We start from the raw sequence: 19,879 nt of genomic DNA, 5'->3' as shown, positions 1-19,879 counted from the left end.
GACACTATCCCGATGAACTCCTGTAGAGATGTCCTGGAGCTGAGAAGATCGATCTCTAATCACCATGACTATCTTCCTTTGTGTCAGGTATGACTCGAACCACTGGAGAGTTTGCCCCTGGATTCTCATTGATTGCAGGCTTGCCAGGGCTCCTTGATGCCACACTCAATCCAACACAGTCTTGATGGCAAGATCTGTCACTCTCACCTCACTTCTGGAATTCAGCTTTTGTTCATGTTTGAACCAAGGCTGTATGGAGGTCAGGAGCTGTGTGGTCCTGGTGGAACGCAAACTGGGTGTCACTGAGCAAGTTATTGCTGAGCAGGTGATGTTTGATAGCACTGCTGTTGACACCTTCCAACACTTTATGGATGATCAAGAGTGGACTGATGGGGTGGTAATTGATCAGGTTGGATTTGTCTTAGTTTTCATGTACAGGACATACTTGGACAATTTTCTATATTATCAGCTAGATGCCAGTGTTGTAAAAGCTTGGCTGGTGGAGCGACAGGTTCTGGAGCACAAGTCTTCAGTACAATTGCTGGAATGTTTTCACAGACCATAGCCTTCACAGCATCCGGTGTGTTCAATTGTTTCTTGATATCACGAGGAGTAAATAGAAGTGATTGACGACAGGTATCTGTAATCAGAAGCCCTACAGTGTGGAAACAGGCCATTTGGCCCAACAAGTCCACATTGACCCTCTGAAGAGTATGCCTACCCATTCCCCTATCTTATTACTCTACATTACCCCGATTAATGCACCTAGCCTACATATCACCTGACCTACACATCTTTGGACTGTGGAAGGAAACCGGAGCACCCGGAGGAAACCCAGGCAGACATGGGGAGAACATGCAAACTCCACACTGACAGTTGCCCAAGGCTGGACTTGAACCCGGGTCCCTGGCGTTGAGTCAGCAGTGCTAACATGGAGCCACAGTGCTGCCCAAATACTGAAGATCACTGGAGGAGGCTGAGATAGATCATCCACTCGACACTTTTGGCTGAAGACTGCTGTGAAAGCTTTAGCCTTATCTTTTGCGCTAATGTACTGGGCCCTTCCATCACTGAGGATGGGGTTATTTGTGGAGCCTTCTGCTCCAGTGAGTTGTTCAATCGTCCACCTCGTGACTGGATGTTGCAGGAGCTTAGATCTGATGCTAGTTGTGGGGTTACTTAGTGTTGTCTATCACTTGCTGCTTCTGGTATGCCTGGTGCTGGTCCTGGTATGCCTTTCTACACTCTCCACTGAACCAGGTTTGATCCCCTGGCTTGATGTTAATCGTCAAGTGTTGGACTGTGTGGGCACAGATTGTGCTGGAGTACACTTCTGCTGCTGTTGATGGCCCATAGCACCTCATGGATGCCCAGTCTTAAGCTGCTAGATCTGTTCAAAGTCTGTCCCATTTATCATGGTGAAAATGCCACACAACTCCCTCTTGACTGTATAGCACTGTGCTGCCACCTCTGCTGGGTCTGTCCTACTGGTGGGACAGGAAATATCAAGGGATGGTGAAGGTGGTATCTCGGATATTGTCTGTAAAATATGATTCCATGAGTATGATTATATCAGGCTGTTGCTTGACTCGTCCCTATGAGACACCGCTCCCAATTCTGGCACTAGCCTCCAGATGTTAGTGAAAAGGACTTTGCAGGGATGACAGGGCTGTTTCTGCCATTGTCTTTTCCAGTGCCCATGATCTGTCTGGTTTAATTATTTTGAGACGTTGTTGCAATTGGTGCAACTGAATGGCTTGCTAGGCCAATTCAGAAGGCAATTGAGAGTCAACCGCATTGCTGTGGGTCTGGAAACACATGTAGGCTAGACTAGGTGAGGATGGCAGATTTCCTTCCCTGAAGGACATTAGTGAACCAGATGAGTTTTTCCAACAATGGGCCATGAGGAAAGAAAACTCACACTTTATTTCAGAAACAGTGTAAGTACTTTTTTTATTTTTGTTTGTGTAATAAAAGTCACTTACATCACTACAATACTGGAAGGGCTATTAATATATTGGATGTACACCTTTCACATTCAAACCATAATCAAATTTGAAGAGTCAATACCAATATCATAGCGTGAAATACAGATAAATATTTGTAATAAGTAACATGGAAACATTTTGTTGCCTTGACATAATCTTAGTTTAAAGTTCAACCTCTGCCCTTTTAGATTAAATAGAAAAGTATAGGATACAGGAACGCTGTAGCAGTGATACATTTTGGATCATCTCTGCTGTCCTAGGGAGCTCATCTTTTAGGTGATGAGGATTGGTTTGGAGAAAATGGAGACCTCTGAAAAGCCCTTTCCAGCCTTTAACCTCTAAAAAGGAAAAAGCAAATGACATAAATTCAGATAATTTTAACAATATCTCAATATAATTTCTTAAGTTAAGTGGATGCCAGCAATGCACTGCCTATCTTCTTTCCAGATAAAATTAATACAAGGATAAAAAATCTTGGCAACATTTAAATGGATCACACCCACATCCTATGACAAATGCCAAGGACACAAAAATATTGTATATTAAATGATTTTTTAAATTCCAAAACACCAAGAAAGGAGGTGTGATCAAACAAAGTTTCAAATGTTGGGAAAGAAACAAAAGTGCATTATCTTCATAAATTTAATATTTTTCAAAATGTCTGCTACCAATAAATCACAATGCTTCTAACTTTTATACTCATAGTTCTACCTGACATATCTTCAAGGTGAATATCAGAGTTGGTTTGGGAGGAGGTGGTGAGAAATAATTTAGATGGATAAAGAGACCACAAGTAATTGTAATCATAAATATTCTCATTCAATGTGTTCTCCAATTTATTTAAATTATTTGGTCCTTGCAAACGAATGGCTTCACAGTATATCGGACATGGGTACAATACTTTCTCACATTCATGGGAGTAAGCATGGAATGATTTAGAGCAGATTCTGGTCCAAGGCTCTGTGCAATGGGGAAAGAGATTGAAGCAGAATAGTATCTATGCTGGGTTACTCCTCTTTGGCAAATGTGGGATTTATCTATCATTCTGATCAACAAGGCATTTTTTAATGGAAAGTGATGGCGATGGTGAAAATGTGGCTTATAGGGTTGTTGAGCACCAAAGTAATTGTGCCAGAATTTGGCCTATATTTCCAAATATTTTAACAGGTTTAACAAGACTATAACAGATCAATTTAAATACTTGCAGATCTTGTCTCTTTCTGCTTGAGTAATGGAAAGTTTTCTCATCAAAGACATGCACAGTGAGAGTTGATCGGCATAAGAGTTGAGAATTCTCAGTAACTGACAAGTAGGCCCATCAGGCATAAAGCTATGACATATTCACTGCAGTTTGTGATTACTGTTCTCCAATGTTGCAGTTGTGGAAGAAGAGATTTTGTAGAGTCTACTGAGAAGGTAGTACAGTTCATGATGATTTTGAATTGGCTTTCTCATATATAGCCATACTTCATTCTTATCCCATTGTTGTTAAGTCAATAGCAGCCTACAGTCTCTTTGCAAAGCCCTTTTCAGGATTACAGTGCTATCCAGCAAACATGATACACAAAGAAACTGGTCTCACAGCCTCCTAATTTGGTAAATAAAATGCTTTACGGGTAAGATTAACTTAAGAAGCACAAAGTCAGACAAGTGGTCGATGTGGAAGAAAATGTTCGTGATAGCAACCACATCAAAGGATGATTTAAGTTTATGGAAAAGGAAATAAATGGCCTCCAAAAATATTGTTTTGGATGGAACAAAGGCAGATTTGACTGAAATAAGGCAGGATCTGGCCAAAGTAGACTGGGATCAACTACTTGGGGGAAAATCTACAGCAGAAAAGCAGGGTATGGGTGTGGGTGTATAAAAGGAAACGAGGAGAGTACAGACCGAATATGTTCCCTTTAAGATGCCATGTGGGAGCATCTAGCCCAGAGAACCCTGGATGTCGAGAAATATTCTGGACTAGATAAGAAGGAAAAGTAAAGTTTTAATATGCACAATGGGATTCTGGGTAATCCACGATGGAGGACGGGAAAGATTTCTGGCTGTAAGAGCTGCTCCTTTTTTTGAGATATTTTAGGTGCTGGAGGTGATTTCCTCGAATTCCAGGAGCAGCAATTACTGTTTTATATGCTGCTGCATTGTTTTGGAACTTGGCAAAAAAAAAGTCAAAACAACAGCAGTTTTAAAAGGGAGAAGAGCAGACAAAGGAAGCACATGCTGAGGACATTGGAGGAGAGAGAGAGAGAGAGAGAGAGAGGGAGAGAGAATCTGCACAGTTACTGCCTTTGCTTTTTTTTGAATTCATGTGTCGCTGGACATCGAAGTGCATCTGGGAAAATTAACAAACACTGAATTTCACAACTAATCTTGGAGGAACTGGTTTGGGCGAAGTTCACAACACAGAATCACATAAGTTAATTGTTGTTTTATGTCTGTCCAAGAGAAAGGCTGCATTAGTGAGTACAGTGGGTTCTTTCTTGATTATATGTTTTTGGAGATAAGTCTCTTGATTAAACTTAAAGTATAAGCCATAGCTATTAATTTTACCTGGTGCAGTGTTTTGTAGAGGAATAAGACTGTGTTATTTTCTGGGTCCGTAGATTGTGAAGGAGCAACAATGGCCTTTGCAGTGATATGTACTTCTTGTCAGATGTGGGAGTTTAAAGAGAGTTTAAGGGTTTCTGCGGATTTTATCTGCCATAAATGCTGTTGGATGCGAATCTTATCAGATCGAGTGGATCGGTTAGAGAGACACATAGAAGCGATGAGGAATTTGCAACAGCAACAGTATGTGATGGATGGCATTTATAGGAAGGGGGGAAAGTCTCAGATACAGTCACATAGATGGGTTAACTCCAGGAAGGGTAAGAGAGGTAGGCACCTAGAGCAGGAGCCTTTTGTGGATATACCCATTTCAAACAGGTATGCTGTTTTGGAAAATGCAGGGGGTGATGGATTCTCAGGGGAATGTAGCACGAACAGCCAAGTTTCTGGTATTGACACTGGCTCTAAAGCAACGAGGGGCACGTCGGCTTCCAAGAAATCAATTGTGTTAGGGGATTCTGCAGTCAGAGGTACAGACAGACGTTTCTGTGGCCAGCAGAGAAAAAGCAGAGTGGTGTGTTGTTTCCCTGGTGCCAGGGTCAAGGATGTCTCAGAGAGGGTGCAGAATGTTTTCACAGGAGAGAGGGTGCAGAATGTGCTCACGGGGGGAAGGGACCAGCAAGAGATCATTGTCCACGTTGGAAACAACGATATAGGAAGGGAAAAGGTTGAGATTCTGAAGGGAGATTACAGAGAGTTAGGCAGAAATTTAAAAAGGAGGTCCTCAAGAGTAATAATATCTGGATATACTCCCAAGTGCTGCGAGCTAGTGAGGGCAGGAATATGAGGATAGAGCAGATGAATGCATGGCTGAGAAGCTGGTGTATGGGAGAAGGATTCACATTTTTGGATCATTAGAATCACTTTTGGATAGAAGTGACCTGTACAAGAAGGATGGATTGCACCTAAATTGAAAGGGGACAAATATACTGGCAGGGAAATTTGCTAGAACTTCTTGGGAAGATTTAAACAAGTAAGGTGGGGGGGTGGGACCCAGGGAGATAGTGAGGAAAAAGATCAATCTGAGACTGGTACAGCTGAGAACAGAAGTGAGTCAAACAGTCAGGGCAGGTAGGGACAAGGTAGGACTAATAAATTAAACTGCATTTATTTCAATGCAAGGGGCCTAACAGTGAAGCTAGATGAACTCAGGGCATGGTTAGGAACATGGGACTGGGATATCATAGCAATTACAGAAACATGGCTCAGGCATGGACAGGACTGGCAGCTTAATGTTCCAGGATACAAATGCTACAGGATGGATAGAAAGGGAGGTAAGAGAGGAGGGGGAGTGGCATTTTTGATAAGGGATAGCATTACAGCTATGCTGAGGGAGGATATTCCTGAAAATACATTTAGGGAAGTTATTTGGGTGGAACTGAGAAATAAGAAAGGGATGATCATCTTATTGGGATTGTATTATAGACCCCCTAATAGTCAGAGAGAAATTGAGAAACAAACTTGTAAGGAGATCTGTAAGATCTGTAAGAACAATAAGGTCATTATGGTAGGGGATTTTAACTTTCCAAACATAGACTGGGACTGCGATAGTGTTAAAGGTTTAGATGGAGAGGAATTTCTAAAGTGTATACAAGACAATTTTCTGAGTCAGTATGTGGATGTACCTACTAGAGAAGGTGCAAAACTTGACCTACTCTTGGGAAATAAGGCAGGGCAGGTGACTGAGGTGTCAGTGGGGGAGCACTTTGGGGCCAGCGATCATAATTTTATTCGTTTTAAAATAGTGATGGAAAAGGATAGACCAGATCTAAAAGTTGAAATTCTAAATTGGAGAAAAGCCAATTTTGACGGTATTAGGCAAGAACTTTCGAAAGCTGATTGGGGGCAGATGTTCGCAGATAAAGGAACGGCTGGAAAATGGGAAGCCTTCAGAAATGAGATAACAAGAATCCAGAGAAAGTATATTCCTATCAGGGTGAAAGGGAAGGCTGGTAGGTATAGGGAATGCTGAATGCCTAAAGAAATTGAGGGTTTGGTTAAGAAAAAGAAGGAAGCATATGTAAGGTATAGACAGAATAGATCGAGTGAACCCTTAGAACAGTATAAAGGAAGTATGAGTATACTTAAGAGGGAAATCAGGAGGGCAAAAAGGGGGCATGAGATAGCTTTGGCAAGTAGAATTAAGGAGAGTCCAAAGGGTTTTTACAAATACATTAAGGACAAAAGGATAATTAGGGAGAGAATAGGGCCCCTCAAAGATCAGCAAGGCGGCCTTTGTGTGGAGCCACAAAAAATGGGGGAGATACTAAATGAATATTTTGCATCAGTATTTACTGTGGAAAAGGAAATGGAAGATATAGACTGTAGGGAAATAGATGGTGACATCTTGCAAAATGTCCAAATGTCCAGGTAAGTATAGGAAGAAATGCAAGATATGTAGGAGAACAGGATAGCAAGGAACGAGTAGGGCCCACGAGGGACTAAGAGGCAATCTGTGTGTTGAACTGGAGGACACTGATAGGGTTTTAAACAAATACTTTGCATCTGCCCTCACTCAGGAAAACAGGATGTAAGTACAGATGATGGGGAGAAGGACTGTAAGGTTCTTGAACAGTTTGACACAGGGGCTGAGGGGATATTAGAGGTATTGGTGAGCTTAAACGTGAACAAATGCCCAGATCCCATTCAGGTGCATCTCAGGCTGCTTTAGGAGACGAACAAAGAAATTGCAGAGGCTCAGATTTTAAAAAAATTTTTCTGGCTATGGGGAACGCCAAAGGACAGGAAGACAGCTAATGTGGCTTGACTTTTCAAAAGGGTATGAAGGATAAACCAGAGATTTGCAGACCAGAGGTAGGGAAACATCTCACTTCATTGCTAGGGAAGGTACTGAAAATAATCTGAAGGAGAGAATTAATCTCTATTTGGAGAGGCAATGTTTTATTGTGGGTAGTCAGCAATGTTTTGTCTGAGGGAGATCATGCTTAACAAATTTAATTAAACAGATGCAAAGGAGGTGATCAGGGTGGGACCCAGGGTAATTTGGCAAGATGGATTCAAAACGGGTTTACTGGTAGAAGTTTATTCGTGTGACCATAGACCAGTGTCTGGTCACATACTGCAGGGATCAGTGCTGTCCCTTATTGTCCATTTTATATATAAAAAAAGGTATAGATGAGAATGTCGGGAGAGGGGGGAGATGATAAGTACGTTTGTAAATGACATGAAGATTAGTGAGGTGGCTACTTGTGAGGAAGAAGGTTTTAGATTACAGGAAGATTTAGGAGGGTTAGTCAGATGGGCAGATCAAAGGCAAGTGAAATTTAACATGGAAATGTGTGAGGTGATGTACTTTGGAAGAAAGAAAGAAACAATGGAGTACTTAATGAATGGCAAGACACCAGGAAGCTCAGAGGAACAGGGAGATCTTTGGGTGTTTATCCACACATCCCTGAAGCCAACAGAACAGTTATTAGGGTAATTAAGATGACACATGGGATGCATGCCTTTCTCAGCTGTGACACAGGGAGGTTATGTTGCAGCTGTCTAAAACTTTAGTCAGTCCACAACTGAAGCACGGTGTGCAGTCTGGTCACTGAACTATAGGAAGGATGTGATTGTACTGGAGGGAATGCAGAGGAGATTCATTAGGATATTGCCTTGGTTGCAGCAGGATAGCTATGAAGAAGATTAGATGGGAGAGGTTGTGTTTTTGTTTAGAGCAGAGAAAGCTAAGGGAGGACCTGATGAATATGTTGTGTAAAAGCTGTATAAGATTATGAAGTGCACGGACAGGATAGATAGGAAGCAGCTATTCCTCTTGGATGAAGGGTCAACAAGGGGACATAATTCTTAAGGTGAAGGGCCGGAGATTTAGAGAGAATATGAGGGAAGGCATTTCACTGAGAGGTTGGTGGGAATCTGGAATGCACTGCCTGGGAGGGAAGTAGAGATGGAAATATTCACAGCCTTTAAAAAGTACAAGGATCAGGACTTTATATGTTATAATATTCAAAGCAATGAGCCTAGTGCTGGAAAATGGGATCAATGTAGATAGGTCAGTGCAGACTCAATGGGCCAAAGGGCCTTTGCTGTATAATTATTTTACTCTTTACTCTGCAAGTGCAGCTGTGTCCTAAAGGTGTTGCCTGATTTGTAGTCTAGTAATTACCTCAAACCACTGTAACCTAAAATTCAGGTCTTTGAGAAATTTATGACTGTATAAACAAAAGGACCATAAGACCAATGTCTTTTATCAGATGTATTCCTCTGTGAAGTGCTTGAAATGATTTTAAGGTGCTATATAAATGTAAGTTGTTGTTTGTCCCAATAACAAGCTACACAAGAATTCTGATGGTGAGTACAATGCATTGGCACTCAGTAGGTTAAAATAGTACCATTGAAATATAGGTATTTGCAATATTGCAGCAATGTCAACGACTTAATCTGGACATGGTGAGCACTGAACCATCTAAATTATGGAAAAAGCAACTTTGATATGAAGACTTATATGCTACATTACGAAATAAAGCAAGAAAATGTTTATTTACAGATGAATATACTAATTAGGCCAAGGAGGTACTTTGGCTCCTCTAGCTAATCAAGTTTTATCTGTGTGTGTTTGAGTTTAACATTCCCACCTTTAATTTTGTTGCTTAGCAAGAACCTATCTACTTCTCGCTTAAAATTATTTAATGACCCTATCTCCATCACCTTTTGAAGCAGTGTTCCAAAGTCACACAATCCTCTATGAGATAATGTTCTCCTTATCTCTGTCCTAAAAAGGACAGTCATGCCCCCTGGTTCTGGACTCAACCACAAGAAGAAATATCCCGTCCAGTTCTATCTTGTTAAGATTGTTCAGGATCTTATTTAGTTTAGTTATTTATTATTATGTTGCCAATTGTGAAAATAAATTAATACAACACTGCTATTGTTCCTATTCACCTCATTCTCAATTCTGTTTTGGTGATTAATACTTAAGCGTATTGATACATGCAAAGTAAAAACCAAACTTGAATTTAAAGCATACTCTGTCAGTCCTCAGGATACCACAAAAATCCCCATAGCCAAAGAATTAAGCACTTTTGAAATGTTCTCAATGTTGGAAAGTAAATATAAAGCAGCTTTTTCCAAAATAAATATTTAGTTGGCTGAACAGTTGAAATTGTGTCAATTCATTAGATGCATTACGTTCATATTCAATGTGAACACAGCTTTTGATAATTTCAGCAATAGAAAGAATTTTTTGAAACACTGCAGTAATGGCAGCACAAATAATGCTCCTTTTTTTCTCTGAACATTATGTACTTTTGAAATAAGTTCGCCCATCAGATTGAAATTCAAGCTACTCTTTATGTTTCTACCTTTTTTCAAATGATGTAATTTTGACTGTTAAATTGAAACAACACATATTACTTAAAACAAACAACAGGAGGTAGGTTAAAGGTAATTGATGCTGAAATACTCAAACATCAGTGTAACAATGTTTCCCAAATTTCTGGTTATGTGAATGCCTTGTAACTGACTTGCAGATTTAATCTACATGCATTCACAGTGTTAACATGTCCTGGGGTTTCTTACCTGTCACATTTAATAATTTATCATTTTCCGCACAGCATCAAAGCACTTCCATTTATCTGGTATGTAGAAGGGTTCAAAGATGTGCGGGAAAGGTGTGTCATATCCACAGACTCTACTGATCGGTGCCTCCAGATTAAGAAAGCATTCTTCCTGTAAATTGCAACGAAAAAGTAATATGAGCCACCGGTTTCAGTAGCAATCAGATTTTGTTTACAAAAATTAACCTTCTAGGTGGTTCAGCTACACCCACAAAGCACAAAGTGTACTCTATTTAGTCCCTGCTCTATCTAGTACACGTTTGTGTTAACAAATACTGTTTCCGATATCGTGTATTGTGCTCTGAGCACTTCTGGCCCAGAACTGATGTGGTAACATCATATCAACTGGTTTAGTTTTCAGTCTGACATTTCTTTTCTCCACATTGCAAATCCATCCATGTTCCCTTATCAGAATAACATTAATCTGACTCATGAAAGGCAGATTTAGTTTACAGAAAAAATATGCGGCATGTCTCACAATGATATTATTGTTCCTTTTTGTGTTTAATAGGTCATATAATAAGAAAGGATCTACTTCAAAGCTTTGTTCATGGAGTTAAAGAATTCTCTCCAAGGGACATTCAAAGCATCTACTATAGCAGTGCTTCCTTGTATAATGTTCAAAGGTGAGAACACACATTTCTCATTCTGCTTGTCATCACTCTACACATGTTCAGAAAGCAAACTGATCTCAACTCTTGGGTCCCTATCCACAACATTTTATCAAAAACACTAAGTAAGAAGAAAATATATTCTATGGTTTTGCACTGCTTTTAAGCAACAATTTACATCTATACAGGTCAGCACGGGGGATACCACGTGCTCCCACGAGGAGGTTGAACAGTTCATCAACTTTACTAACACCTTCCATCCCGACCTCAAATTCACCTGGACTGTCTCAGACTCCTCCCTCCCCTTCCTAGACCTTTCCATTTCTATCTCAGGCGACCGACTCAACACAGACATCTACTATAAACCGACTGACTCCCACAGCTATCTGGACTACACCTCCTCCCACCCTGCCCCCTGTAAAAACTCCATCCCATATTCCCAAAACCTTCGTCTCCGCCGCATCTGCTCCCAGGAGGACCAGTTCCAACACCGCACAGCCCAGATGGCCTCCTTCTTCAAGGACCGCAGATTCCCCCCAAACGTGGTCAACGATGCCCTCCACCGCATCTCCTCCACTTCCCACTCCTCTGCCCTTGAGCCCCGCCCCTCCAACCGCCACCAAGACAGAACCCCACTGGTTCTCACCTACCACCCCACCAACCTCCGTATAACAGCGTATCATCCGCCATCATTTCCGCCACCTCCAAACGGACCCCACCACCAGGGATATATTTCCCTCCCCTCCCCTATCAGCGTTCCGCAAAGACCACTCCCTTCGTGACTCCCTCGTCAGGTCCACACCCCCCACCAACCCAACCTCCACTCCCGGCACCTTCCCCTGCAACCGCAGGAAATGTAAAACTTGCGCCCACACCTCCTCCCTCACATCCCTCCAAGGCCCCAAGGGATCCTTCCATATCCGCCACAAGTTCACCTGTACCTCCACACACATCATCTATTGCATCCGCTGCACCCGATGTGGCCTCCTCTACATTGGGGAGATGGGCCGCTTACTTGCGGAACGCTTCAGAGAACACCTCAGGGACGCCCGGACCAACCAACCCAACCACCCCGTGGCTCAACACTTTAACTCTCCCTCCCACTCCACCGAGGACATGCAGGTCCTTGGACGCCTCCACCGGCAAAACATAACAACACGACGGTTGGAGGAAGAACGCCTCATCTTCCGCCTGGGAACCCTCCAACCACAAGGGATGAACTCGGATTTCTCCAGTTTCCTCATTTCCCCTTCCCCCACCTTGTCTCAGTCGGTTCCCTTAACTCAGCACCGCCCTCCTAACCTGCAATCTTCTTCCTAACCTCTCCGCCCCCACCCCACTCCGGCCTATCACCCTCACCTTGACCTCCTTCCACCTATCACATCTCCATCGCCCCTCCCCCAAGTCCCTCCTCCCTACCTTTTATCTTAACCTGCCTGCCACCCTCTCCTCATTCCTGATGAAGGGCTTATGCCCGAAACGTCGAATTTCCTATTCCTTGGATGCTGCCTGACCTGCTGTGCTTTAACCAGCAACGCATTTTCGACAGGGGATAACAAGTTGCTATTTTGATTAAACAACAAGGATACAGAAAGTGGCACTTGTCATAATGCATGAATAGCACATTCCATTAATTGCAATTGCTGCTGATAATATCATGTTGACATTACTGATAGTATACATGATATTCCACAGTTCCAGAATTCTGCAGATCCTGAAGCAGTCCACGTTCATGAGCAGTAAAACCTGCACAACACCCCAGGTATGGGTTGATAAGAGTCAAATAGCATTCACTTCACACCAAATGCCAGGCAAAGACTTTATCCAAGAGTGTTTAACCATCTCCACTTGATATGTATTCAATTATACTGCTATCATCAAATCCCATACTATCAACATCCTGTGGGTTACTATTGACTAGGAAAAAACTCAACTGTACCCACCATATAAATACTACAGTTACTATAAGATAGATGTTCTGTGGCAAGTGTTTCACTACCTGATTCTCCAAGGCTTTTCCACCACTGAAATAGCCAAAATATGGTTGTGATTACATACGTTTGGTTAAATGTATCTGTAACACATTCATAAAGCCCCAAAAAGGACAAAGGAATCCTTTCGATCAACATCCAATCCATAATTTTAAAATCCACTTCTCTAACTGAGTATCTGCAGTTAATGTTATCTATAGGTTGTACTGAAGTGAGTATCCAAGGTTACTTTGGTAGAACCTTTCAAACCTATAGCCTGCATCACCAGGAAGGACAACAACAGGTGCACAGGAGCACCATTATATTCAGGTTTCCCTCCAAGTCAAACACCATTCTTATTGTGGCATATGTCGCCCTTCCTTCACAGTAATGGAGTTAAGATCCTGAAATTTCCAATGTACCAATATTATCGAAGCAGGATCATGAGAAGAAAGTGAGGTCTGCAGATGCTGGAGATCAGAGCTGAAAATGTGTTGCTGGAAAAAGCGCAGCAGGTCAGGCAGCATCCAAGGAACAGGAAATTCGATGTTCCTTGGATGCTGCCTGACCTGCTGCGCTTTTCCAGGATCATGAGAAGACTTGCAATGACCAAAGAAGGCCCTGACCATATTCTCAGTGCGTGTAAAGTTTAAAAAAGTGGACACTTAATTGCATTACAGTTATTGACCTGATAAGAGGGACATTTAAACCTTCAATTCCCTTTAACTGCTGTCTGCAATTCAGTATGGTTTAACTTTTCAAAAGGTAAACACATGTTTTTAAAGCTCCACTGCGGTGTTGTCAATTTAAAGATACTGACAGCAGACTTCCATGGTTTAAGCTAAGAGGATTATTTATTCTCATAATTGCCCAAAAGCTCTATGTCTGTAACACACCACACATTTGAGAAACATTCAATTTCAGAAGGTAGTACACATCAATATCTATTAAACCAAAATAACAGTTGACAGTTCATTTGTCCTAGTGCATCAGTGAAAAAGGAATATTTTATTCCATTTTTCATCTGTATTTAAGCTAAATTCAAATAACTGTAATGAATATTCAGTTTAAGTATAGGGCTCCTTTGAAGAGATGACTGTCCAGCAGGTCAGATATAAAGGCATCCACAGCTGTTGTATTAGGTAAAGATAAAGCTTGTACTAAAGTGTAGTACTGATGGTGTGCTGAACCGTCAGTGGTCCCAACTTTTGAATGAGACATTAAATTAAACCCCTGGTTGTGCTCTCAGGTGCATTTACAATGTTCAAAAGCAGTACTTTGCGGAAGGATAGGGAAGTTTCCTGATACTTTTTCCAATATTTGCTCATTAACATAAAAAAAATCAGGTTATTATCACAATGCCATTTATGGGAGCTTGCTGTGTGCAAACTAGTTAGCATATTTTCTACTTCATAACAGTGGTCACATTTCAAGTGTACTGCATTGATTGTAAATTCCATGCAGATATTCTGAATTTCAGTAAGGCATAGCATTATTGCAACTCTTTTTAAAGATAGACTTCAAAATTAATTTCACTGTGCTGTTCTTTTGCAAAGTATACTGATCTTTAAAATTCACTCTTCTTGTAAATGGTTAAACAAAACTTCAACTGCGTAACATGATTGCACATCGAAAGGCACCACTGATAAAACATTATTAACATGCATTCACTGTGAAAAATTATAAAAAATCTTGAATCAACTTTCTTCTTAGACCATATAGGAAGATGGTTATGGTTGCTGGAGGTCAGTCATCTCAGCTCCAGGACATCTATGCAGGAGATCCTCAGGGTAAGGTATGAGATCCAACCACATTCAGCTGCTTCATCAATCCCTCTGTCATGAGGTCAGAAGTGGAGATGTTCACCAATTATTGCATAATGTTCAACACTATTCACGACTCCTCAGACATTGAAGCTGTCCCATCTTCAATTATAACAAGATCTGGACAATATCCAGGTTTGGACTGACAAGTGGTAAGTAACATTCGTGACAGAAAAACGCCAGGCAATGACAAGTGCAGTAAGAGACAATCTAAACATCACTCTTGACATTCAATGGTATTATCATCACTGAACACCTCACTATCAACACCCTGAGAGTTTATTGTTGATCAGAAAGTTAACTGGACTAGCCACATAAACACAGTGGCCACAAGAGAAGATCAGAAGCTAGGAATACTACAGCAAGTAACTCATCTCCTGATTCACAAAAGCCTGTCCACCGTCTACAAGGCATAAGTCAGGACTGTGATGGAATACTCCCCACTTGCCGAAATAAGGACAGCCCCAACAACACTCAAGAAGCTCAATAGTATCTAGGACAAAGCAGCTTGCTTGATTGGCATCACATTTACAACCATCCACTTCCTCCCCACTGATGGTCAGTAGCAGCGATGTGTACTATCTACAAAACGCACTGCAGAAATTTGCCAAAGCTCCTTAGACATCATCTTCCAAACACATAACAACTTTCATCTAGGATAAGGTCAGTAGATATATGGGAACTAGAATACCTGCAACTTCTCCCTCAAGCGACCCAATGTCCTAACTTGGAAATATATCAATTCCTTTACTGCCACGGGATCAAAATCCTGGAATTCCGTCCTTAACAGAATTGTGGATCTACCTATAACAAATGGACAGCAGCTGTTCAAGAAGCCAGCTCACTGTCAACTATTCAATACCAACTCAGGACAGGTGATGAATGCCCATGTCCCATGAGTGAATTTAAAAAGTCCCCATGCATGACTTTATCAAAAGTCTTCCTGAAGTCCAAGTAGATTGTATCAAATGCTTTGCCCTCATTTACTAACTCATTGAAGTCTCTACGATGACATTGATCTGGATTCGGAATCTTTTCAGCATGCATCGCCATCAGATTACCGAGCGCTACTTCCCTCATGATTGTAATTCATTTTCTCCCTTCTGTGCTGTAAACAATGGGATTGGTATAAATATTAGGTACAAGATATAGGGACTCTAATACGAGTACTGTAGGAGTGTTTTTTTTTGGTATTTCCTGGAGTGAGTATTGAGTACTATACAAATGCTGTTTCATCTCTTTTCAAGTTATAAAGGATTGTTTGGAATTAATGCGACTATAGTTTTATTGTGTGTTTTAAAAATCATTGAATACCAAACGTAAATGTTGATTTGGTTTATTCTGCTTTATCTTCATTTCTTTTGTTAATAGACTTCTGTTTTATTGTTAAAGCAAATTCTGCCACATTCCTATATTTCACTGAGAATCCACTTTGTTATCAAAAATAAATCAAAACCTGATCAACCTAGCCATATTCCTGTCTGGGATCTGACATGTCCCACAATAACATCAACTGGGAGTATAACACTTGTACCTCCTAACTGAAAATCATCACTGGAATTTTTTTAGTATCCTCTACCGTGAAAACAGAAACTAAATATTTGATCATTTCACCCACAATTTTTTTATTATTCACTCTTAAGACGACCGATACTTATTTTGCTTATTCTTTTCCTTTTTAAATACCTTTAGAATCTCTAGCTATCTCTACTTTTTTCATTCATAGCCACCTTTCTCTTGTCCTCTAATTCTTTTTCCTTATTCAATATTTTGTCATTCGCTGCTGTTCCTTATATTCTGACCAATAACCCAGACTACCACTCAACTTTGTGCAGGTCCATGCTTCTTCATAGAGTTAAGTGCCATCCCTAACTTCTTTAGTTAACCACGGGTGGTAGATCCTCACTTAGGACTTGTGTTGAGGGAGGAATTTACTTGTTCAAAGTATTCTGAAATAAATGTCTGCCATTGTATATCCACTGATCTATTCAATGGCCTAGTATGTCACTTTACTTCAGGTTCATAGCACTTTGAAAGTGGTGTGAAGGTACATGGGATAGTGAAGAAGGTGATTGGTATGTCCTCTAGTTCTGGACTCCCTGACCCCAGGGAAAAGACTTTGTCTATTTACCCTGTCCATGCCCCTCATAATTTTGTAAACCTCTAAAAGGTCATCCCTCAGCCTCAGATGCTCCAGGGGAAACAGCCCCAGCCTGTTCAGCCTCTCCCTATAGCTCAAATCCTACCACTGTGGCAACATCCTTGTAAATCTTTTCTGAACACTTTCAAGTTTCACAGCATCTTTCCGATGGGAAGGAGACCAGAATTGCACGCTATATTCCAACATGGCCTTACCAATGACCTGTACAGCCGCAACATGACCTCCCAACTCCTGTACTCATTACTCTGACCAATAAAGGTAAGTATACCAAATGCCTTCTTCACTATCCTATCTTCCTGTGACTCCACTTTCAAGGAGCTATGAACATGCACTCCAAGGTCTCTCTGTTTAGCAACACTCCCTAGGACCTTACCATTAAGTATATAAGTCCTGCTAAGATTTGCTTTTCCAATATGCAGCACCTCGCAGTTATCTGAATTAAACTCCATCTGCCACTTCTCAGCCCATTGGCCCATCTGATTAAGATCCTGTTGTAATCTGAGGTAACTTTCTTCGCTGTCCACCACACCTCCAATTTTGGTGTCATCTACAAATTTACTAACCATAACTCTTATGCTTGTATCCAAATCATTTATATAAATGACAAAAAGTACAGGACCCTGCACCGATCCTTGTGGCATTCCACTGGTCACAGGCCTCCAGTCTGAAAAACAACCCTCACCACTACCCTCTGTCTTCTACCTTTGAGCCAGTTCTGTATCCAAATGGCTCGTTGTCCCTGTATTCTGTGAGATCTAACCTTGCTAATCTGTCTCCCATGGGGAACCTTGTCGAGCGCCTTACTGAAGTCCATAGAGATCACACCTACCATTCTGCCCTCATCAATCCTCTTTGTTACTTCTTCAAAAACTCAATCAGGTTTGTGAGACATGATTTCCCACGCACAAAGCCATGTTGACTATCCCTGATCAGTCCTTGCCTTTCCAAATACAGGTATATCCTATCCCTTAGGATTCCCTCCAACAACTTGCCCACCAATGACATCAGGTTGACTGGTCTATAGTTCCTGGCTTGTCCTTACCACCCTTCTTAAACAGTTGCACCACGTTAGCCAATCTCCAGTCTTCCAGCACCTCACATCAATGATACAAATATCTCAGCAAGAGCCCCAGCAGCTTCCCACAGAGTTTTAGGGTACATCTGATCAGACCCTGGGATTTATTCATCTTCATGCATTTCAAGACATCCAGCAGTTCCTCCTCTGTAATATGGACCTTTTTCAAGGTGTAACCATCTATTTCCCTACAATCTATATCTTCCATATCCTTTTCTACAGTAAACACTGATGCAAAGTACTTGTTTAGTATCTGCCCCATTTTCTGTGGCTCCACACAAAGGCCACCTTGCAGATCTTTGAGGGGCCCTATTCTCTCCCTAGTTACCCATTTGTTCTTAATGTCTTTGTAAAAATCCTTTGGATTCTCCTTAATTCTACCTGCCAAAGCTATCTCATGTCCCACTTTTGCCCTCCTGATTTCCATCTTAAGTATACCTCCACTGCCTTTACACTTTTTGTTTCTACTGGAGTTTACAGGAATTAAGGATAACATCTTGAATGGTCACAGAAAGGATGTTCCCCTGTGGCAAGTCTAAACCAGGGGCATTGCTTAAAAACGAAGTGTTGCTTTATAAGATGATGCACATGCATACATTTGGGAGAAACCCATGGCACTGAACCTGATATATTCATTACAGCATTACAGACATTTTTAACATATGGTATCATACGCATTTTCCTACTTTTGATCATTTCAGAACAAAGAAAATGCTCAGCATCTGATCAAGGAAGGCTATGAGTAAAGAACTTCAGGGATCTATAGTAATAAAGCAGCAGCATGGAATCAGTGCAAGATAGAGAGAGTGAGAGTGAATTGAAAGAGGATGCTGAGGCCTGTTGCTTCCTGCTCCATGTGGGAACCAAGAACACATCATGTACATTTGGGGACCAGGTGTTCAGGAAGTATCTTCAGCTGCTTGAGCTTAAACTTCAGATTTTAGATGGAAGGGCAGCTGGAGTCACTGGATCAGAATGGATGAGAGTTTTCTGGATTGTACATTCCAGATAGTGCTCATCCTATCGAGAGGGAGAGTTCAAGATAGAGAATGAGAGACCGTTCAGAAGAATAGGAAGTGGCAAGTACAGGAGTCTTCAGGGCCGACGTCACTCTCAAACCAGTACACATTTTTGCAAACTGCTGGTTTGCCGTCCCTGAACTGGTTGTTCAGAATCTAGGGTTAATGTTCTGGAGTGTGGAGGTGTCGGTGTTGGACTAGGTTATACAAAAATCACATGACACCAGGTTTATTTGCGTGTGCGTGTGAGAGAGAGAGAGAGAGAGAGAGTGTGAGTGAGAGAGAGTGAGTGTGTGTGTGTGTGTGTGAGAGAGGGGGAGGGGGAGAGAGAATGTGTGCATGCGTGTGGGTGAGAGAGACTGTGTGTGGGTGAGACATCTACCATATGTACGACAGGTACTCATGTGACTCAGCCAATGTTGTCTACCTCATATGCTGCAGGCAAGGATGCCCCGAGGCATGGTATATTGACTAAACCATCCAGACGCTACGACAATGGATGAATGGATACAGCGCAACAATCACCAGACAAGGATGTTCCCTCCCAGTGCGGGACACTTCAGTGGTCAAGGACATTTGGCCTCGGATCTTCAGGTAAAAGTCCTCTAAGGTAGATTTCAAGATACACAACTGCAGAGTTGCCAAGCAGAAGCGAACAGCCATGAGGACAGGCCCAAACAGGATCTTAGGTTTATGTCGCACTACAGGTGACTCCCACTCCATCACATTATATACTCTCACACACACATTCACATGCATATACTCCCTCACACTCTCTCTCATGCTCTCTCAAACACATCCGCGTGCGCGCGCACACACACACACTTGCTCACACTCACCCACTAGCTCACACACACACACTCACTCACATACACACACTCCCACTCTCACACACACACACTCTCTCAAATGCAAACACATACATACACTCTCAAATGCAAACACCCGATACCCAGCATGAGCAAAACCAATGTAGTGTACAAAATCCCATGCAAGGACTGCACAAAACACTACATAGGACAAACAGGAAGACAGCTAAC

The 19,879-nt window shown here is 41.6% G+C and overlaps 1 protein-coding gene across 1 annotated transcript in view; it reads right to left on the bottom strand.

The window, feature by feature from the left end:
* Positions 1 to 1,934: 1,934 nt before the first annotated feature.
* bckdhb (branched chain keto acid dehydrogenase E1 subunit beta) overlaps positions 1,935 to 19,879 on the bottom strand; it is a 291,935-nt gene continuing 273,990 nt past the window's right edge. The window contains exons 10-11 of the mRNA XM_060849722.1: positions 10,143 to 10,292; positions 1,935 to 2,326 (exon numbers count right to left, since the gene is read on the bottom strand). Of these exons, the coding sequence (XP_060705705.1) occupies positions 10,152 to 10,292 (141 nt within the window). The 3' untranslated portion in view covers positions 1,935 to 2,326; positions 10,143 to 10,151. The remainder of the gene's footprint in view (positions 2,327 to 10,142; positions 10,293 to 19,879) is intronic.

This window comes from Hemiscyllium ocellatum, chromosome 3 (genome assembly GCF_020745735.1).
Source record: "Hemiscyllium ocellatum isolate sHemOce1 chromosome 3, sHemOce1.pat.X.cur, whole genome shotgun sequence".
Taxonomy (NCBI): Eukaryota; Metazoa; Chordata; class Chondrichthyes; order Orectolobiformes; family Hemiscylliidae; genus Hemiscyllium; species Hemiscyllium ocellatum.
Note: the sequence above shows the minus strand (reverse complement) of the source record. Positions and strands in the feature narration are given on the sequence as shown.